A 23,608-nucleotide genomic window follows, 5' to 3' on the forward strand; every position below is an offset into this window, starting at 1 on the left:
TGATGATTTATGCACTTTGTAATCACGCTGCCACCTAGTGGAATCTGGATAAAACTGTTGACTCTCATTAGAAGGGTCAAAGTGTAAAAGCAGGTGCCTGGTGCGGGACAGTGGTTAAAACTTGGAGTTGGGTATTTATTTGGGTAGTGATTCATAGATGAAAGATTGGCACTGCTTTTTCTTCCCTTTTCACTAAATAAATAAGTATTCAAGAACTGGATGAGTACCTTACAGCTTCCTTGGTATGTGGGAATAATTGTGTCTCAACTGTGTTGTTCTGAGGCAGTCAGGGTTGGATGAACTGGACACTCACTGTGGGAAACAACAGAACAACAAAGCAGAAGGAACATTCCAGGTCATTCAAGTTTCTGGATGCCCTTCAGGCCATGGACCTGGACTGTTCTGAGGGAAGAAATTGGAACCTCTCTTGTGCTTAATGCACTATGTGGGCAATTGCTTTATCATGCTCCATTTATCCTTATACCAGCATCCATTTAGTGGTAGAATGCTAGCTGACGGGCTACACTGAGGTGGCCTCATGGACACATGGAGCTGGAGCCATAGTGTGGAGGCTTGTGAGAGAGGAGCATAACAGCCAGACCCATGGTTGACTGAAGAGAATCCAGCAGGTCAAAAGATGGGGTGAGCCCTATGCACAGGGCTGGGGATTCTTGCTTTAGCAGAGTGATTGTGAAGGCTGTTTGTCAACATCAGCTGCTTTCCTCCCACCTTTCATGCTAAAATGACTAGAAAATGGCCTGGCTTGATGGCTCAGTGTCTAAATCCTCACCTTGCATGCATCGGGATCTCATATGGGTGTTGGTTCATGTCCTGGCAGCTCCATTTCCCATCCAGCTCCCTGCTTGTGGCCCGGGAAATCAGTAAGGGACAGCCCAAATCCTTGGGACCCTGCATCCACCAGGGAGACCTGGAGGAGGCTCCTGGCTCCTGGCTTCAGATCGGCTCAGCTCTGGCCATTGTAGCTACTTGAGAAGTGAATCAATGGATGGAAGATCTTTGCCTCTCCTTCTCTCTGTAAATGTGCTTTCCAGTAAAAATATATCTCTTTAATACAATGGCTAGAAAACATGTGCTCCCTAGTTCCCTATTAGCAACATCGTTCCTCTGACTTGTAACAGACTTGTATGAATATGAGAGTTTTCTCATAGAGGCTGGATCCAACACTTCTTGTTTCCCTTTTTTAAAAAAATATTCCAAATTATATAGACAAGCACAAAGAAGAGTTCAATAAGCATATGCAGATTTAATAAGGTATAACATTTTGCCACATTCACTTGCTAGGCAAATGTTGTTTATATACACATGCATACTATTTTTATTTACTCATTTTTTCCTGTTTTATTTGTAAGACAGAGAGACAGAGACGGGTAGAGTCAAAGAGATCTTCCATCCATTGATTGACTCTCTAGCTACTGGCAATAGCCAGGGCTGGGCCAGTCCAAAGTCAAGAGCACAGAACTAGGAGCCCGGCACAGTAACCTTGATGCAAGTGGAAGAAGTTCATTTTTCTGTCTAGCTAATACTCAATTATGCATGTACACATTTTCCTTATTGATCCATTGACATTTTGGTTGTCTGTTTCTTTGCCATTGTAAACAGAGTTGCTAAGAACTTGGAAGTGCAGGTGTCTTTTGCATATACTGGCTTCATTTCCTTTGGATATATTCCCAGAAGTGGGATAGCTGGGTCAAATGGTAGATGTATTTTTAGTTTTATTAAAGAACATTCATGCTGTTTTCCAAAACAATGTGATAATCTGCATTCCCACTAATAGTATATAAAAGTTCCTTTTCCTCTATAACCTCACCAACACTTGTTATTTTGTTATTTTTTTAATAAAGATTTCCTTTTTATTGGAAAAGCAGATTTACAGGGAGGAGATATAGAGACAGTAAGATTTGTCTGCTGGTACACTCTGTAAGTGGCTGCGATGGCTGAAGTTGAGCTGATCCAAAGCCAGGAGCTAGGAACTTCCCCCGGGTCTCCCATGCAGGTGCAGGGTCCCAAGGCTTTGGGCCATCTCCTGTACTTTCCCAGGCCACAAGCAGGGAGCTGGATGGGAAATGGAGCAGCTGGGATATGAACCAGTGGTTATATGCGATTCTGCTGCTTGAAGGGAGAGGATTAACCAATTGAGCCATTCTACTGGGCCCTATTTTCTGACTTTTTGATAATAGCTATTCTTATTAAGGATTTATTTGTATTTTTAATTTAAAGGCAGTTATAGATATAGGAGAGACAATCTTCCGCTTTCTGGTTCAACTCCCCACAATGATCATGATGACCACAAGCTGCGTTAATTTGAAGCAGGGAGCCAAGAGTGTCCTCCAGCTATCCATGTTGATGCAGGGTCTCAAGGACTTGGGCCGTCCTCCACTGCTTTCCCAGGCCGTAGGCAGGGAGCTGGATGGGAAGTGGAGCAGCCAGGACATGAACCAGCGTCTATGCTTCCTAGTAACATAAAAAGCCATTCAAGTTGGAGTGAGATACTAACCTCATTGTGGTTGTGATTTGCATTTCCTTGATGCTGATATTGGTGACACCGAGTAGGTTTTGTTTGTTGGCCATATGTAATTCTTTTAAAAAATGTTGCTGTAGTTTTCTTGAGTGATCTTCAATAATGTTTCTTCTAAAGGAGCCTGAATCGTGAAGTACTGTGAATCCTCACTTACTCCCTTGTATTGGCACCAGATTAAATGTCTTTAAGGCTAGAGACCACATCTCCCATGCCTTTAGATTGTGGTCAACTCTTTATAAAAAGCGTGAGCCATTATTCTCCCATTTATAATTTGAATTCCACACTGGCAGCTCCTTTCAGTGTCCGAAAGAATGACTGGCACAAAATAGATGCAGAATGAACAGCAGGCTTTTGAAACTTCCCTGCATATAATGCCTGTGATGGTTAATTTCAGGTGTCAACTGGCTGGATAAAGGTACATCCAGAGGCATTCAGCCATGGTTTCTGGGTGTGTCTGTGAGGATGACACCTTCCATTGATAGAGGGTGTGGTTCTGGCGGGTGTGGCACTCATTCTCCCACTCATGGACACTGAAGCTCCAGGTTCTCTGGCCTTAGGATGCCGGGATTCTGCTGGACTTTCAAGGCTAGTGGCCTCGAGCTTAGTTACGTTCTTGACTTTCCTGATTCTGAGGCTTTTGGACTGAACCACATTAAGGATTTCTCAGCTTGCAAATGGTTTTTGGCCTTTTTAGATTCCATTACTGTGTCAGACAACTTTCCTAGTAAATCCCCTTTGCAAATCTTTATCTTCTTATTGGGTCTGTTTTTTTGGAACCCTTGACTAGCACAATATGACTTGTGAGTAGTAGAATATTCTATCTTTTCTGGTCTCCTTAAAGATGATTACAGTGTAGTCCAACCATGTTATTGCTTTTTAATACTCTTCTAATTTTCATTACTGGTTTTCATCATCTTTATTCACAATCATTCATGATGTTGAAATTTAGACCATTATAATTAAACAAGATTCTGGGGAGGGGAGATAGCAAGATGGTGGACCAGGAATCCCAGCTCTTACTTTTCACAAGCTACAATGACTTAACACCACTGCACAGACTCAAATGCCTTCATGGGGACTTCAGAAAGCAGTTAGGAACTTGTAACACACCAGATGAGTGTAAAGTTGACACAGCTTCACTGAAATGGGTAAGAAGAGCTGTTACATGTTCTGTCCATTCTCCCTCCATGCCATCACACCTCATTACTCTTCCAGTGGGCTCTCCCTGGCCAGGGGAAGAGTGGCATGTGTGTCCAACATTCTGGCTGTATGGAGGGCTGTCCACGGGACTGCTTTCTCTTTTCTATAACTTAAAGAGTTCTGACAGAACTGGCATAGTTTAGATATCTGGGGGGCTGCTGAAAGAAAGGGAGAGGGAGCAGCTCCTGTGGCATGGCAGAGCCAGCAGTGCTGGGAAAAGCATCAAGCATGGCTCAATACAATCACAGTATAATTACACTTGGAAGAAAGTGCCCATCTTGGGCCCAGCGTGGTAGCCTAGTGGCTAAAGTCCTTGTCTTGCATGCTCCAGGATCCCATACGGGCACTGGTTCGTGTTCTAGTAGCCCCACTTCCGACCCAGCTCCCTGCCTGTGGCATGGGAAAGCAGTAGAGGACGATCCAAAGCTTTGGGACCCTGTACCCACATGGGAAACCTGGAAGAAGCTCCTGGCTTCAAAATGGCTCAGTCTGGCCGTTGCAGTCACTTGGAGAGTGAATCAGAAGACAGAAGATCTTCTCTGTCTCTCCTCCTCTTTGTATATCAGACTTTCCAATAAAAATAAATAAATCTTAAAAAAAATTCTTCATCTTGCTTCTTCTTCCTGAGAAGGGAGCAAGCAGGGTGAAGAGTGCACCCTGTGTGTATCTTACTGTCCTGCCCGACTTGAGTTGACAAGGAATGGCATACTCTGTATGTCCAAAGCCACTGACAATTAAGAGTAGAGTAGCCTGATTTTGCAGCAGTAAAGAATCTACAATACTACAAAGAGATGAGTGTGAGCTCCTGAAGAAGCAGCAAATCTAAAGCAGGAAGTCATACGCACAAGCTGAGTAGATGCAGTGCTTCAGATTTCAGGTCTAAGGAGCCTCTTATCAGGCTGCTTAAGGTCTACCCCTGAATGAAACCAGTTCATGAATACTGAGAGGTGGTGATTTTATCAAATCATTATACTCAGGAGAAAAAAAAATCAGAAGAAAAAGGAAAATATGGCTTAATAAAATGACCAAAATGTAGGGGTCTTTTATAAATTTGGAAAAATGAATAAAAAAATTTGGTGCCAAAATTTTGGAAATCCATTCATAGTTTTTACACAATTTCCCTTGAACTGTTTTATGATCTTTCTAACTCTCCACAAACCAAACCAAACCAGAACAAAACAAAACAAAAAAACAAAAAACAAAACAAACAAAGGAACTATGCCAAGCTGGTCAGAGCAACCACTGGTATGCACAAGATCTATGCCTGGAAACAGGTCTGGTTGGGGAGCTAAGGGGACATGCTGGCTGGGTTGGGGTTCCCATCGGCAAGTGTAAGAGCCAGAGTGGGGGCTGCCGTCTCTCTGGCCATGGCTGCAGTGTCCCATGGTACAAGTGTGGACTGGATCAGGGATGTGTCAGACTGGGCTAGATGTCAGCACCCACTGGTGATCGTCAGATACCAGGATGGGTATAGGATGAACTGGACCAAGTCTCTGCCCCTGCTGAGCCACGTGAGTTGTGTCTGGATGTGGACTGGGCTTGGCTTGGCTGAAACACCCAACAGTAAAAATCAGAATGGATGAGAGTCAGTCAGGAAAGGCTACTAATGACAGGAGGTGGACTAAGTAGAGCTGGCCCATGGACCCCAAGGAGGGTGCAGATCTGGCATCGGGAGGGGTTCTGATGGAGGAGCTTGGGGAACTCTGTCGGGACAAAGCCCCTGCAGGTGAACACGAGAGCCAAGAAAGGGAGCAGCCCAGACAAGGCTAGCTAATGATACCCACTGGCATACTTTTGGCTCAGGTCTGGGGCAAGCCAGGCTGGGCCAATTTATATCACCTGTTGGCAAATCTGAACACCAGAATGGTGTGTGGGTTGGGCCAGGTTGGGTTACAGCACAAGGCAGCTCACATGAGGGCTGGGACTGGGAACTCTCTGGACCTGGAACTGGCTGGACTGGTTTGGGCTGGGCTATCCTGTAGCCCCCACCAGCATGAGCTGGAACTGGGGGTGGGCAGGACCAGGATATGCTTCAGCACCCACTGGCAAATGCCAAAGTGAGGGAGGCCATGCCAGACTGGGCCACAACACCCAACCAGCACAAGTGAGACCGAGTAGGGGATGGGGAGAACCCAGAAGGGGTGCTACATATGGCTCCTTGGCTGGACCGTCACTCCCACTGGTGCTTGTGAGTTGGAATAGGGGCAGACCAGGCCAGGCAGGGCTACAACACCTTTGGCCTCATGTGAGGTAAATCAGAGAAAAGCCAGGCTGGGTTGACTGTTCCTCCTGGCGCATGCGTAAGTCAGAGTGGGTTTGGTTTGAATGGGCTTTGCCACAGCATCAGCTGGCTGATGCTGGCAGGGGTACAAATTCTGTCAAGTGAAACTGTAGAACCAACCACCTGGAGAGTCCAAGATCTGGGGGTGGGAGTGGGCCCTGTTAGGAAATAATGGGCACCTCTCTGATGGGGTGCCACTCCAACTGGTGAGCATGAGAACCAGGACTAGGGGCAGGCATAGCTGAGACATTAACCAAGTATGCTTAGAGAATGGGGTGGGTGGCTTAATAGAAAACGTGAAATAATTCACACTTATTAAATCTGCATAATTATATTAATAAAAATGTGTACAGTTTATGTTTCTATAGAGGGAATGAGAAATTTCCAATAACTTTATTTAAAAATATATAAATAAATAAAATATTTCAATGTCTCACATGCAAACATCTTGATGAGTGAGAAGGTATTGCAATAACCACTCTAGTTATTGGAAAGCACTGATTTTGTGTTCCTTCATCTTCAAACTCTAGTGGCAAAGTGAAAACTAAATTGAGGTTAAGTTAGACTGTGATATAATTTTTCAAGTTCCTCACAAGAAACGCCGAGACCACAGAGGGTTCTACTACTGAGTTCTGCACTCGGGCCCGTCTTTCTCTGAGGAGGCGTGCCAAGGAGCCGGCTGAGGATCCACATTCTCTGCTTCCACAGTTTGTTCCTCTGAGAAAGAAAACCACAGCCAAAATTAATTCTATTTAAAAAGCACAAAAACCATGCACGATTGGAAACAGCAAAATGTTAAGTTACAGGAAATACACAAGGAATTAAAAAATGGCAATGCAGTCATCATGTTTGGTTGTTAAAAAGGTGTACGTCACCTCATCAGAACTTGAATCCTCTGAGAATGAACTGTTAGAAAAATGCTGGTACACATTGAAGAGGAACGCAGTAAAGGTTTATTTGGAACACATCTATTTGAGAGTCTAAGTGAAGCAAACATAAACTCACACTTCCTACGTTGCTTCCTATAGTCAATTGTGGTCTAAAAATGTCAAAAGGAAAATTTTATTAATAATTTTTTAAAAAAATTATTTTTTATTTTTATTGGAAAGTCAGATATTCAGAAGAGGAGGAGAGAGAGAGAAAGATCTTCTGTCTCTTGATTCCCCAAGTGGCCGCAATTGCCGGAGCTGAGCCAATCCCAAGCCAGGAGCCCAGAGTCTCTTGCGGGTCTCCCATGTGGGTGCAGGGTCCCAAGGCTTTGGGCTGTCCTCAACTACCCTCCCAGGCCAAAAGCAGGGAGCTGGATATGAAGTGGGGCTGCCAGGATTAGAACCAGCGCCCATATGGGATCCTAGCATGTGCAAGGTGAGGACTTCAGTCGCTAGACTATGTGTTGGGCCCAAATTTCATGGATAATTCATAGGTTTTAAATTGCACCCTGTAGTAAATAGTGTGAACAAACTGTGTGGTGTTGTTCCCTTCTGCCTATTTATTGTCCAGGGTACTCATGTCACGTGTGCTACTTGCCACTTGCTCACCCATTGTCTGTCAAGGTCATCAGATTATGTCCAGGAATTACAGTGCCTATGTTCCTATAATAACACTTGTTTCAGTGCAGTAGAACAGTGATGCTGACAATTCAAATTGCCAGAGAAGCTGTAAAGTACCTCTTCTAAGTGAAAAGGTGAAATCTTACTAGAAGTTATTTACATATAGGAAAAAACAGCATATATGCACTGTCTAGTGTTTGGTACTGTGAACAGTTTCAGGCATTTATTGGGGGCCTTAAAATGAACATTTTATGGATTTAGCTATTTTTGGAAAACTGCCTCTGAGACTTTAATAATAAGCACTTCAGCTGTACACATAAATCATGTTCTTGAAGTTTTATATTCCTAAAGCTAAATGTAGCACAATCTTCCGAATTATGATTTGGTGAGATAATTTAGATTATCGCTCATAATTAATAGCAAAAATGAACATTAAAAGCTTTTTAGATTGCTATCACTAATTCAAACTGAAAGTATTTTTTATTGTGAATTGATTGATTTTTAAATTTATGTACTCTAGCTTGCTCCATTACTCATTTCAACTACAAATAGTACCATGAAGATCCATATATTGGAAAAAAAACTTAACATCTCTATTTCTACTTGAATGAATTCCTGTAATACCTGTGCCCCCAGCAGCACAGTCACAGTCTGATCAAGTTGAAAGGTGCCCATAAAGGTTTCTTAATTCTTAAGCTCTAAAATAATTTGTGTGCATGCATGTGTTTGAGTGTGTGGAGTGTTCAGTAGAAGCTTCCTGTGTGTTATCCAATAGAAGGTCCTTAAATGTTTAATGCTACTCAGTGAACAGAAAAGCTCTAACGTTTGCCCTTGTGTCCTACTGTATCCCTAAGAGCACCTTCTGATCACTACGCTGATGCAATTTCCATGCACATCTGAGAACAGAGACCGGAGCTGTTAGAGCTCACATGTGCTTCTGTGAAGCCCTCTCCAGGCTCTAGGCAATGTGCAGCTGCCTTTCCCTGTGTACAATTTTGTTACTTTAGATTTCCAGAGTTGTAGAACAGAGTATTTCTGACAGGCAGAGTCACCAGGGGCTCTGCCTATGCACACCGGGCTCGTAACTGTGTGGCAAGGCCACAACCAATGTAATGATACAGAGCTTCTTTGGAAATGTTTGCTATCAGTGGCCCTGATTTAGGGGATCCTTAGACCTGTTAAAATGAGGTCTACTCAGTGTTGCTTATTTTATTCCCAAATTTCTAAAATCTGCCTGCTTCTCTCAGTCTATCTCACTAGTCTCTGCTATTGTGTTTTAAACAATGCTTGTATACTCTTGCTGTATTTGTTAGTTACCTTACAGCTCAAGTGATGTTTTCAAAATTTGTAACTTTTGTTCAATGGCCATTACTTAGAATCCTTCAAAGGTTTCCTCCATCTGCTTTCAAGATGACTAAAACTTCTCTCATTTTCAAAAGTACAACGCATTGATTCGTATCTCTGGTCTCATCAATTTTATACAACAAGCCTGAACTCCTTGTGCTCAGGACAGACCACCTCTTTCCATTCTTTCCCTGGCCATTGTTCCTTCAACTTGCAGGCTGCCAGGGTCCCAGGTGCCCAAAGGGCTTCTCCCTTTCTCTGTTTTTGAGGCAAACACATTACCTTTTCAGATTTTACTCCCCTTCCTCAGGGAAGACTGTCTTTAGCCTTCCCTTTGGAATCTTCTTGTACTGACAGACTCTTGCTTTCTACTCCAGATGTTCCTTGACTTACAGCGGGGTTGTGCCTTCATGACCTAATGAATCTACCTTTAGTTGGAAATATTTTAAATTGAAAGTATTTAATGCACCTAACTGACACCATACTGAGCAAAGCCCATTTTATAATAGTGCTAAGCATCTCATGTAGAGTGTTGAATACTGTACTGAAAGTGAAAATCAGAATGGCCATGAGATAAGCTTCACCTCAATGTAAGACCATACCCCATCTGATTAGACTGTAAGCTCTAGAAAGGCAAAGACCATGTCTGCTGCTTCTTATCAATATGCCATCAGGGTCTGATATTTGCATATAGTAGAGGCTCAAACAATCTTGTTGATTGAATGAATGTAGTATATGATTTGACTCTATGATCTGGTTGTTTAAACTGAAAATGTTCTTAGAAATACTGGCTCCATCAAAAGACGAATGGATAAATAATCTACTCCATGGAATACTACTACTCAGCCATTAAAAAGAACGACATTCAATCATTTACAACACAATGGTCCAAACTAGAGACCATCATGCTCAGTGAAATAAGGCAGTCCAAAAAGGACAAATACCATATGTCCTCTCTGATATAAGGCAACCTTCATTCAAAATACAACATCAACTGATGTATAGGTAAGCATACATATACATCTATTTATCTAGAGGATCTGTATAACGGAGGCAAGTATACCATGAGGTGGAGATGCATCGCAGTATGCCACATTACTTCCAAATTAAATATTAACTCTCAATGAAACTGTTAAATATAGCTTAACACTAGAATGCTGAACTTCACATTATTCTCTATACCTACAATGTCAGGATATACTTAAATAGAAGAATGAGGGCTTTGTGACTGTTATTGAAGGACTATACTGTTGTAATTACATAGGGGAAACAGTGGAGACAGTGGAGGGCAGAGAAATCCCTGAGCCTAAGGAACTGTATTATGAAAAAACAAAACAAAACAAAACAAAACAAAAAGCAAGAAAAAATACTGACTAATGGAATTGCAAAGTTTTTTTTTTAAGTTATTTTGTTTATAGGGTAATATATTTATTTCTCAAGAAACATGATTTCTATCTCTGTGGACAAGCTAAAGCTAAGGACTCAGGAGGCAGAATGAAGATTTCATGGGTAAAAAATTATATTTCCAGTCTTACACATTTTAACACTTTCTTAAACACGTTGGGCAAATGAGCCCATGCACTGTAACTTGCTCAGCTAAAGCTGATTTTGTCTAAACCTGATTCTTACAGCTACATATGAAAGGTAAATTTCAGCTTCTCACCATCTTATCTCTAAGTAAATAGTACATTTACTCACCTGGGCAAAGGCCTAAACCCGAGTTATCAAAATAGCGAGCTGGATGAGGTGAAGGTAAAGACTTTGGTCGGTTATCAAAAAACCAAGATTTTGGTGATTCCTTTGGCACAGGATCTTGTAAGTTCCATTCCTTGCATTGGGAAGGGATATTTGGCCTCCTTTTAGAATCTGTTCTAATCACTTTAGGAGACTTTGGAGAATTTTCACAAGTCACTTCTTTATAAACCTCTTTCTTAAGAGTTCTTTCCTTCCAAATTTTGACTTCATTGGACAGATGATGATTGTTGCTTAAATATAAAGGGAAAAAAAGGAGATTCAACAGTTGAAGTGTATTCACATGAAAAAAAAACAGGAAAAATGTTACAGAAACAATGCCATATTTACTACTTTATCATACTGGCACTTTACATTTCAAACCAATGCTTCCTATGTGGGCAGTTCAGGAAATGAAAATGTCTACCAAAATAAAAAAAGTGAAGTAAAATTTGGGATCATGCAATCTTTTTTTTTCTTTGATCATGCAATCTTAAAGTTAAAGGTAAGATATCAGAATTGGTAGCCTGTAGAATGGCTTATTTAGTGATGCTTTAGTGTAATACTTGGATAATTGGTCTTCTGTCTTTCTAGACTGAATAGTTACAATCTTGCTGTCTAGGGCAAACACTACTAGCATGTATTCACTTCCTCCATAAAGAAACCAGGGAAGCAGCCATGCAGGCCGAATCTGTATTCCTGCCAGGTGTGCTGACAATCTTACAACTTTCTCTAAAATTCCATTTTCTACTTTAACCCTTTCTCGTGCCATTTTCATCTATGTAGAAATTCTCATTTGCCTGGACTACCAAACAGATTCCTAAACTGGGTTTCCCTAAGATGTTACAGCAAAAAAGTCCTAATTTCATCAGGTCCCAGCTTAATGCCTTTGTGCAGGTAGCCCCCCCATTATATTTGGATACCACTCAAATTTCTCAGAACCATCTATAGAGCCTGTGTGATCAGTAACTTGGTCTCCCTGTCTACACAAGGGCTACAGTGCACACCGTTCAAGCCCACCAGCTGGTCATTCCTGCTGACTCAAAGGTGTTTTTGTGGCCCAGATGGCTTCTCTCTCTTTCTCTCTTTTTTCCAAATCCACTTTCCTAAGATTTAGTCTTAGTTATTAGTTCCTTTACCATTCCTCTACCTCCAACACGTAGAATAATTTAGATCTGTTTTATAACTGAAGCTTTTCATGATATTTTTAAGGTTTTTTTCAGCTTTGTTTTATTTTATAGCACCTACTATAAAATATCAGTTATCTTTAGCAGAGTTCTTGGTACAAAGACTTCAATATTCCATGATGGTAGAAAACATACAAATCTGTCAGATTTGTTTATAAAATAAAAGTAAATAGGCTATAAAAAATGGTCTCAATTGGTTCTTCTTTGAGTATAGCCTCACTGACTTGTGTGTCTGGACTTGCACTGTAGCTCAGTTGCCTTGGCTTAGTTGATGGCTAGTAAACATTTGGAATGGTAATATCATATTTTTGCTTCTTTAAAGAAACCGACGCTTACAAAAACATGTGTATCCCTCTCACCATATGCAGTTCTAGGCATCCTTGGCAGAAGAATCATACCTTAATAATTCATTCTTTTGCTTTATAAGATGCTCATTTTGCTGCTTTAACTTAGAAATTTCATTTTCTAGTCTTATATATTCACTTTTCAAAATAAGTGCTTTTGTGCTTTGTACAATGCCACTGCCACCGCCACAGGTTAAAGGTTTTCTTGAAGGCTGGGGATCAACATGTTCTGATATCACTGCGGGAGGCAAGCATAAATATGGATGATAATTTATTACCAGATTTCAAAATAAAGAGATACTACTAACTGTAATTATCACTGTAAAACTGTAGACACCACAACTACCATTTCCCTAGGAGTCACTTTTTATTTCTGCCTTCTAGCTTGTCCTCTCTGCTTCTTCAGTCTTCAGTTCTAAATGTCTCTAGCATATCTGGCTCATCATAATATGTCACCTCACTGCAGCAAGAAAAACCTATCCTGATTACAGGTGTCTCTCGATGGCCAGTTTGTTAGCTCTCACCTGGGGCTCATCATGACATACAGTGTAAGTACTCAACACATTGTTCTTAGCAAAATACACCTTAGAATACACTAAGCATATCCTAGTGTACACATATCTTTACCATGTGTATTAAGTAGCCCAAGACTCTTGTAAAATGTAGGCAAAATGGCATAAAAACGGCAAATGCTTATAAAGTGAAATAATCCATTGGATCACCTGCAACTCATGAAAGAGTGCTACGTGGTATGAGCCTCAGTGTCCATTTTCTTGAGAGTTTAGATAGAAAATGTGCCTCAAGTCACCTACAAATTAAGTGGAACTATCCTGATCCTTCAGTAACAAAGAATCCTTGCTTGAATTTTCACACACACTTATGTTTTTCAGATAAAAGCTCAGATTATCCTGGAATAAAACACCTGTGAAGTTTCAGCTACATTATCCCTAATATTTTTTTAATGAGTGGAACAATAACATAAAGCAAACCTTATCTACTACTGTTTAGATTTTTCAAAGTGCTTTTGCACACAAATTTTGCCCTGATTCTTATGACAAGCATATATGAAAAAGTATCTTTTATCTCACTTAAGTAAAGGGAGTCAGCTTAGAAATGTGGCTCTTTTACTTTAGTGCTTATTTTATCACTCAAGTTGCCTTAAGTACTGGTTGGCATTTACTTACTTTTACTACACAGCAATGATCACTTGTTATTAGTTGCATACAGTTACAAATATGTTAAGACCTATGGGGCCCAGTGTGATAGCGACAGTGTAGTGGTTAAATTCCTTGCCTTGAATGAGCTGGGATCCCATATGGGTGCCGGTTCTAATTCCGGCAGGTCCACTTCCCATCCAGCTCCCTGCTTGTGGCCTTGGAAAGCAGTCGAGGATGGCCCAAGGCTTTGGGACCCTGCACCCATGTGGAACCCGGAAGAGGATCCTGGCTTCAGATTGGCTCAGCTCCAGCCGTTTTGGCCACTTGGTGAGTGAACCATTGGATGGAAGATCTTCCTGTCTTTCCTCCTCTCTGTATATCTGCCTTTCCAATAAAAATAAATAAATCTTAAAAACAAAAAAAGGCCTATGGGAAGGACACTTCTACCTTAACAGTTTTTTTATATGGTAACAAAGATATCTTATGTAATATGGAAACAGTTGATAATACAGAAGTAAAATCTGTATTAGTCAAGAATCTACAATATATTACAGGTAACTGCAACTATAGTAAATTAAAAAGATATAACCAAGCATGATCACTAAGAATTCATGTTAAAAATAGATCAGAACTTAATTTGGGTTTAGTCTTGAATATCACACGTATAATACTGGTTAGGTTAAGCATACCAGTTACAAAAATGCAAAATCTGAAATATGAAATTTTTGTGTGCCGACATAATGCTCAAAAAGTTTAGGATTTTGGAGCATTTCAAATTTGGGATGCAAATATCCCCAAATCCAAAATATCCTGAAATCTGATGCAAAGCATATCAGATGAAGGACATCCAGCAGCAGTCTTCAAAGTGTGTGTGTTAAGTTAGGAGTAAAATAGAAAAAAATAAAAAAAAATGTGCATTTTCCACTTACTTGAAGTATCCTGCTCCTGCTGATTTCTTCTAAGATTTTCTCTCAATGCTCTTATAACTTCTTTTTGATATTCTACAGTGGCTTTTGAAGACTTAACTCTGGTAAGAACAATAATTAGATGTAAAAAACCAGCAATTGTAGTACTTTTAAAATTTTAATTTATTTTTCATTTTATTTAAAAGACAAAAACAAAAAGAGAGCTCTTCCATATGTTTGCTCACTCCCCAAATGCCCACAGCTGCCAGGGCTGTGCCAGGTAAGACAGGAGCCAGGAGTCAGGAGCCCAGAACTGTTTAGGTTGGAGTGGGTGAGCCCATATGCAAATTCTCTGGCATATAATTTCACTGAATGGAAATAATCTGTTTGCTTGCAGGGATATTCCCATTTTCTTAAGGCTGAGAAACCAGTTGTTTTAAAATTTTAATAAATCAGAAAGCTATTAATTAGATACTCAATAACATTTGCAGGCTTCATTAAATTACTGTGCTGGTGCCATAGGTTTCTAGAAAAATCTTGACAGTATAATTACCAGATCATGAAATTTCTATTTCCTTCCATTGTCATGAAAGTAAATCCTGTCTGTAGTTCTGGTCTGAGATATAGTCAAGGGCCAAATTCTGATCACTGTTACCCGCTAGAAAGACATTTCATGCATTGCTGGTTTAGGTATTTATTAATCATAGCACTATGAAATATAATGCTACGTAAGCATCTGTTGACTCTCTTAAATTCAACTGCTTTTTATAAACAAGAATCCAATGGGTATAGGTTATACTGAAGCCAATAGGTCTTAGCAATGAAAAGTCGGCTGGAAAGCACAAGGATTCATGGAGGGCTAATTCCTTGGCAGACCTACAATTCACCATTGAATAGTCATTTAAAATTTATAGTAAGAATGAAGTTTCAGGAGATGGAAAACATTTTAACAAATCTAATATAAACTTTTGAGTTTATTGAAAAAGAGCATGGGTGATAAGGGATTAACAGCTTGTTTAAGGTTATGCACTAATAAGTAGAAACATATACTCAATTTAGTTTCCTTGACTCTGATTTAATGTTCTTTTTATTATTCTAGTCCATAAGGAATTTTAGATATGCAATTATGTATAATATTCCACATAAACTAATTAATAAGAGGTGGGATCTCGGAATCTATAAACCATAAAGAAATAAAATATAATCTTCAGATAAAATACAGCAGGAAGAACAAATGAAATTTTGAGAACCAAAAGAAACTTTAGTCAAACTGCTAAATATATGACGTTAAGTTTCTAACATTTATTTTCCATCACAGGCCATTAAGGAAACAAAGATATAGTTTCCCAGAATTGATCTCAATTTTAAAATCATGGTATATTTTTAAAGCAATAAGAACATTTTCATGAATTATATAGAAAGTTAACTTAAAGCAAAGAAACTTAAATAGCTTAGAGTAAAACTAATAAAGCCATACACAATTAAGGACATACTGTTTTTCAAATAACTTGGCATTTTTCACATTCTCTAGATCAATTTTCACCAGCTTTGTTTTGAGATCTTCAATTTCTTCTTTATAGGGCTTAGCTCCTAAAGCAATTTTATCCTAAAAAAATACAGCAAAGAAAAACCAGGAGAGCAGTTTCAATTTTCCCAAATTTAAAGAATGGTTACCTACTTTAAGAACACTTAAAAACAACAAAAAAAACCTCTTGAGATATAAAAAAGAGGAGAGGTACAGTAATAACTGGATATTAGATGTGGAGTATATTTGAACTGTATTTAAGCCAATATGTAATTGGAGGCATGTGATTTTTATTTCTTGAAACCATTTTTAAAAGCAACAAGCTTAAAAAGTAAGAGTTGAAAACAATGAAATGGTAGACAAAGGCAAATCAGGAACACAAAACAAGAAGGTGCTGGAGCATTAACGGAACCGTGACGCAACAACTGCATTTCATCCATAAAATTGAAACTATTGAAAATATTTTTTTACTGAAAACATAATCCACTGATAAAACTGTCAATTTTTCATTCTGGGTGGAAAGTAGATATAACAGATGCAAATCAAAGGAAACAGCTTACATTTGACCCAGAGGTTACCAGGTAGTACTCAAAAACCATTAAGAAATGCAATTCATCTAATAGTAAATATAGTCAAATAAAATGCAGGTTTAGGAAAAAAAAATACCCCAAACATTTTAAACTATGCAGAACAATACTGTCTTTAAAAATTACTTTTTTAGTATGATAAAAAATATTTTGCATGAAAAATTATAGTCCCAGCAATTTATTTCTAAAACACTTTTTAAAACATTGTTTGATTATTCAACTTCTGATACAGGTTGTGGGAAAGGGAAAAACAGTATCAAATGCTTTAAACTCAACAGGAATGTTTAAAAAAAAAAAAACCCACCCTTCTATTTATAAAATGAGCTTAAGTTACCTGAAGTACTTGAACCATTCCTTTTGTTTCTTCAAGGCATTTATCTGACTCATTAACTTTGGCTTGAAGTTTTGCTATTATGTCATTAGCCATGTCAAGTTCTTTCTGCATCTTTACAATTTTGCCTTCTTTATATATAGCACTTTCTTTAGCTTCATGTAGTTTAGTTTCCAGCTCTTTAATTCTCTATTAAAAAAAGTATGCACTCATTAGATCTATCATAAGGACAAGCACAGTATATAACTGAGACAGATGATATTATTTAATCCTTAACAGATTAAACTGATAGGAAAAGAGCCAACCTGTAGATGTGTTATTTCTTTCATTTGAAAGATGGTAATCTTTGGATTAAAAGTTTTAAAACAATTCATATATTCTTTCATGTAAATGTAAAGTGCAGTGGCTGTATTATTTACTGGTCAGCATGGCGTTAAACAAACTAAATAAGTGCTCATGTTTTAAACTATGTTTTAATACTACGTGAAGTACACTTGTTCACTGACTCTAAAGAAATGCATGTGACATATATTTTCCTTCAATTTAGTAAGGTTTGAAATTAAAAATTATAAATATATGGAAAAAATTCAGTTCCTTGTTCCTACTTTGGATTCCAGGTGACTGTGAATCAATGACTACGTACCCTCTTCAAGTATATGCGTTCAAATATTTCTATGTGTATCAATGTGGACAAACAGTTCATAAAAATTGTTAACAATACCATACACAGTTCTGCTATTTTTCTAAAACCTACTGAACAATATGTTTTACAGATTTTTCCATTATCAACACATTCAGATTCATATATTGTTCTGTTTCTGCATCTCATTTCATGAGGTATATGAAGTTATTTAACCAGTAATTTATAAATGAACACTTGGGCTATTTCCAGTTTTTTCCCCAAATATAAGTTAAGTTGGGATAAAATATCAGAATGTTTTCATGATTATAAAATTATTCATGTATATACTTTAATGTTTTATGTGAAATCTGGTTAAAATTTATTTTATTTACTTGAATGACAAAGAGAATGAGAATTATTCTCATTTGCTAGTTACTCTGCAAATGGTGTAACAGTTGGGGTTGAATCGGGCTGAAGCCAAGACCTGGGTACTAAATCCAGGTCTCCCACACTAACAGCAGGAACTCAATGACAGTGTGGTTACCGTCTCCTAGGGGGTGCATTAGCAGGGAACTGGAATAGGGAGCAAAGCTGGCATGCTGTGCATTGTGCTAACTGCTGTGTCATATCCACCCTAAAATCTCTACCTTTTTTTTTTGAGCTACAATTTACTTTTTCCTGATGGGTGGCACAAGAGTTAGCTTTCTCTGAGGGGCTACCACTGTGCTGTAGCAGGTAAACAACTACTGTGATTCAGGCGACCCATTAAGTTCATACCCCAGGTGTTCCACTGCCAGTGCAACTCTCTCTTGATGGTTAGGGAAAAGCAACATTAAGATGGCCCAAGTCCTTGGGAACCTGTACCCACGTGGCAGATCTAGAAAAAGTTGCTGGATTCAGACTTGCCCAGCATCAGCACTTGCAGCTGTTTGAAGAATGAACCAGTGAATGAAAGATTCTCTTTGTGTAACACTAACTTTTGAATAAGTAAACAAATAAATCTGTTAAAAAAACCAGTTTTTATCCAGAGGGCTAGTCTGTTTCAAATCACGTACAAAGTAAACCAAATTTGCTCCCTGACGTGAAGTTATTATTTTCTTGTATTCAATTTCCACACTTAATTGCGTGTACTTCTAAATTCTATTTAACTCCTCTATTTGTTTATTCCCACATCCTTATCTTATTATTTTGATTGATGTATATATTGTATTATGTCTGAGATTTTCTTGGGTCTCTGAAGATGGAATTTCATCTGCTCCTTTAAATTGATTTGATAGATGGGTTCATCTTTTCTCTATTTTATCTTTACCAGCTAAATTCTGTGATGATCAGCAAATCAAAACAGAACTGCATACTAGTCACCATCTAGTTTCTACTGGTAATTAATTATTAAATCTATGGTTAATGGTTCATTATATTTATATTGGTGAAATAAACTACAGTTCTCATTGGGTTCTGCACTAAGTCCTTTTTTGTGCTGAAAAAATAGTTTATTCATTCATTTTACAGATACTCAAGAAAATGTAGTTAATAAATCAACATGTTATTAAATACACTCAACTTTTCTCTGAACTCTGTGAAGAAGCTGCAAACCACAAAACACCTATGACAAATCACATACCTCTGTGCTTAGTTGTGTAGCTCTTGAAGTAACATGAGAATTCTTAATGTCTGGCATAGCAGGAACATGTGCACCAGGTACCATGGACATCCTCAAGGTCTCATAGTCTTTAAACAGCTTTTTATTTTGCTCTTTCATTGATTTCAGGTCGTGTTCCCACCCTTTCGATACAGCAGCACTTCTTTCTTCAAACTCTGTTGACTCATTTATTACAGCCTATTGAACAGGAAAACACAACTTAGTCCTAAATAGTTCTGCAATGCTCAAATTCATTAAGATGAACACACTAGGATGAGACCACCTTAGTCCAGTTCTTTAAAAGCATGAGAACTTTGCATCGGTTTCTGAAATTTGAGATGTTGGATGTTGAGGATGACAATAAGGACTGGCAAGGAATCTGCAAGATGATAATCTAATTTATGAGATATTCATAGCACACAGAGAAGAACTGAAGAATTGTCCAAGTTCATGATATTATATAACTCATGGTTAATTATGAAACATTGATATCTAACAGTATAGCATGGCTATCAAACTCGTTAATTATCAGTTCCTAGTTCATTCCAAATTTCAATATTTATAAGGAATAGCTCTCTGGTTTTTAGTAATCAGTCTGGGGACCTTGTATTTCTGTGCAGGGACTAACAGTCCGCCCCTCAATCCTCTTTTACTTCCTACCTCTTATGGAATGCAATTTTGACTGTTACAAGTGTTTTGCTGATCTCATCTATAACATCTTTATGACTTTGTGCCCTACACCTAGACCCATCTGAGACTACGTGAGGAAAGTGCTCAGGATTCCACTGAAACAACGAGGCAGGGAAAGAAAATTTAGTGGAGTATATACCTCAATAGGTTAAAAGGCTACTTTTAATTATCTTAAGGAAGAGAACAGGTGTCACAAAATCTCTTGAATTCCACAGAGCATACATTTTTTTCATACAAACGGATTTTAAATTAAGTCTTCCTAAACCCTTTGAAGAATAAGGTAGACAGGAAGAATGAGGCAGCATTAATAATCAATACTTACAATTATTTTGTTATTATAGAAGTTATTTACTTGACAAATGCTATCATTTTCTTTCTGGATGCCATCTGTAAGTTTTTTTTCATCAAAGTGAGTATTCAACCACTCTTCTAAAAACTGAGTCATCTCCTTCCTGTTAGTTAGCATTTGTTGGAATTCCGCCTTTACGCTTTGGAAGCCACCTTCTGAGAAATCTTTGAGAATTTCCTATGAGAAAAATAAACATCAAATTGCCTAAATTCTAGGAGAGTTCTATCAGAGTATCATGCAAATATTAAAAAAGGGGACATGATCTATTGGATTCTCTTACTTCTTATTTTAAAGTAAATTATGGAATCACTTCTTGGCCTTTTGGCTAAGATCAAGTGTAAAGCAAACTACGAAACAATTCTAATTTAACATGTCATTCAAGATCTTAGCACAATAAATTTTTGGCAATATATATGTAACAGAATTACATTAGAATTAAAACTGTCAAAGCATTTCTGGAGGAAGGATTTCTGTTCTACGCAGCAGACCTTATAGCAATGTTAGGAATTAGATGCCAGCCTTATATTGTGAGGTGAGACCAAGACATCCTATGTGGAATTATTAGAATAAAAAGGTTTCTGGACTCCCAATTGCAGATGCAGTTTTAGAAGCATTTGCAAATTTAAACTGGAGTTTCAAGAATTTCCAATTCCAACATTTAACTAAATGTTGTTATTTTCTGGTTTTTAGGCTCTGCAGCACAGTGGGTCCAATACCTGGCAGTCCTAATGTTTGGCTAGTTGTCATTCTGCTATTCTGGTCAATGAAAATGATTTTAAGCCCATGGAAATGTTTGCTTCTATTTAACAAAACAAAACAAAAACTTAAAACGTAATTAGATTTACTTAAAGTAAGCTATACCTCAATATGTTGATCCAGATTCTGCTTCAGTCTGAGGACCCTTACTTCTTTAGATGGGACATCATAATCTTGTTGAAGGTGCTGTATTTTAATTAGCAATTCATTTTGCTTTTCCACTTCATCGATAAAAGCCATTTCAAATCTATTGATGGATTCATGTTGTTCTTCCTTTATTTTTGTAACATGGCTTAACACATACTTGCAGAAAATAAAACAATCAAGTTAGAAAATAAAATTTTAATCACATTTACAAGAAGTTTTTTTAGCCAGGTAGAGATCTTGAAGTAGGGCAGTTTCTAATTTCTCTAATCTTCCAGTAAGAATTATTCCTCTTAGCATGAGAATTCCAGACCTCATCTCCTTTGGTTTTTTTTTTTTAAACTAGATAATGTCTCATGCATATTCTACAACAGATAATTTGGCATTCCTCGTTCCTCTACAAACTCCTTTCCATTGTTCATTAACTAAACTGTTGACCACAAATGTTTACAATGTAGACACCACAGATTCATTTTCAACATTCTCTTTGTTTGCCTTTATTGGGTGGCTGATAAAATAATTACATGCATCAAGATTTCTTAGCCAAGCATGTTTAGCTGTTCAATGTCATGTGCTTATGGGCTTCATGAACAACTTCTGGTATATGAGAGCCAACCCAACTACAATTTTTTATATGACATGTCATACTCACAAATACTTTTGCCACTGTACTTACTACATGTTTATACATCTGCCTCATCTATTGGTCATGAGATCTTTGAGATGTTGCTTGTGCCTATTCGCCAAACGCCTTGACAGTTTCTCAGCCCCTAGGCAGAGCTCAGATTTAGCTGAACAAATGAGTACAAGTGTCCAGAGAATCTTGTTACTACTGTTCTCAGAGCTATGCAATCTTTGGCTTGGCACTAAGTACATTAAATAACAAATATGTCAATTCCAAAGCAGGACTTAAAAATGCTGATGTTTGAAACTGAAATGTATGGCAATGTTTACATGTATATTACTAAAATAAAGAACTACCTTAAATTTCTTCATGATTCTGTGGAATTCCATGGAACATCTTTGGTTTGCAGTAAGAAGTTTTTGAATCTCTCTCGCTTGTGGATACGAAAGTGCCAAGTTTGCTTTTATTCTAATTGAAAGCTCTTTTTGGGTTCCAATTTCCTTCTCCAAATCCAAGGACATTTTATTCAAGCACTCATAATGATTCTCCATCTCCGAGTATCTTTTTAGAAGCTCCTAAAAGAAATTACAATCCATTCGTTCAAATTGAACAATAGCTAGTTCCAACCCTTGAGCTGTGGAGAAACTTTAACATAATTTTGGTGGAAAAGAAATTAATTATGATGTTTTTCACAGGGAAGATATTGAGATTGAATTATAGAAAGAATACATAATTATTGTGGAAATTTAAAAAGTTTAAGCAAATACAACAAAGGAAACCAGAAACAATCATTGTCATTTTGATGCCTTTTGTTTTAGTCTTTTGAACATCTGGGATCTGAATGAGTACTAATCAAGCCTGAGGAGAAATCGGCTTGAATTCACTCCGCTGTGTGTCGTACCTTAACGCCGAATGCTGGTTACGTTTACAGAATGTGGTGAGAGTAAACCAATGAAATTAGGAACAAGACTTAAACTGCCTATTTGTCAATTTTGAATATCTGATGACTTCATCTCTGTTATTTGCCTAGCTATTTTGTATCCTTATATCAGAGCTAGCCTATACAGCATCTGACTCTTTCACTAATTGACTGAGGAAATTACTGATCTGTTTTCTCAATAATAATTGCACAGAATTTTCTAGGAGATCAAGTATGGTATATAATGTATGTGCAATATAGAAATCAATATAGACTCCCAGCTTAAAGGAAATAAATTTTTTTCTGCACCTATGTTTGGGCCTAAATTCAGATTCTAACAATTTGCTGGCTGTGCTGAACTTTTCTCTGAGCCTGTTTTCACTGGTTGCAAAAACAGCCATGAAACCCATCTCAGAAGCAAAAGCACCTGGCATACTGCAGATACAATAACTCTCAGTCATCTGCCAGATTAACTCGGAGCTAAGTAGGTGGCACCCTGGCCAGAGCACAGGTGGAAGAACAGGGTGAGTTTAAGCTGCTGCAATTGTGTATAATAGGTTTACTACATGGAGCTGAATGATAGAACAGACGGCTTCAATTTTCAGCAGTTTAAGAAAAAATTAGAGGCTAGTCTGGACCGTTGGTAGGGATTCCTCTTCTTGGTCTTAGGGTGAGTCACCTTATAGTGTGGAGGACTCTTTCTGTGTGTGCCAAGCCAGCATTGCTTCTGCATGAATCATTGAAATTAATCTTTCAAATGGTCTTGCAGGGGACTAGCACTGTGGCATAGTCAGTAAATCTGCTGCCTGAGGTGCTGGCATCTCAAATTGGCAATGGTTCAATGCCTGAGTGTGCCGCTTTAGGTCCAGTTTCCTGCTAATATGCCTAAGAAAGTAGCAGAAGATGGTACAAGTGCTTGGGTCTCTGCCATCCACGTGGGAGACCCAGAGGAAGCTCCTGGCTTCTGGAGTCAGATTGGTCTGACTCTGGCCATTACAACTATGTGGGGAGTAACCCGGAGGATGGAAGAACTAACTCTTTGTAACTCTGCCTTCAAAATGAATAAATAAATACATTGAACAATGGTTTTTTTTGCTTCCACTTCATGCAATGCAATAGTCAGTTATCCCCTTAAAAAGTAAGGCAGAGCATGCCTCTCACCTCCAAAGACCTCCATCTCATT

The 23,608-nt window shown here is 38.4% G+C and overlaps 1 protein-coding gene across 1 annotated transcript in view; it reads right to left on the minus strand.

The window, feature by feature from the left end:
• Positions 1-6,409: 6,409 nt before the first annotated feature.
• CENPE (centromere protein E) overlaps positions 6,410-23,608 on the minus strand; it is a 61,395-nt gene continuing 44,196 nt past the window's right edge. Inside the window, exons 37-46 of the mRNA XM_040966917.1 lie at positions 21,863-22,081; positions 20,843-21,040; positions 19,955-20,158; positions 18,925-19,140; positions 16,685-16,870; positions 15,732-15,844; positions 14,263-14,360; positions 12,231-12,414; positions 10,613-10,899; positions 6,410-6,737 (exon numbers count right to left, since the gene is read on the minus strand). Of these exons, the coding sequence (XP_040822851.1) occupies positions 6,643-6,737; positions 10,613-10,899; positions 12,231-12,414; positions 14,263-14,360; positions 15,732-15,844; positions 16,685-16,870; positions 18,925-19,140; positions 19,955-20,158; positions 20,843-21,040; positions 21,863-22,081 (1,800 nt within the window). The 3' untranslated portion in view covers positions 6,410-6,642. The remainder of the gene's footprint in view (positions 6,738-10,612; positions 10,900-12,230; positions 12,415-14,262; positions 14,361-15,731; positions 15,845-16,684; positions 16,871-18,924; positions 19,141-19,954; positions 20,159-20,842; positions 21,041-21,862; positions 22,082-23,608) is intronic.

This window comes from Ochotona curzoniae, unplaced genomic scaffold (assembly GCF_017591425.1).
Source record: "Ochotona curzoniae isolate NIBS_2020 unplaced genomic scaffold, NIBS_Ocur_1.0 scaffold_4506, whole genome shotgun sequence".
NCBI lineage: Eukaryota > Metazoa > Chordata > Mammalia > Lagomorpha > Ochotonidae > Ochotona > Ochotona curzoniae.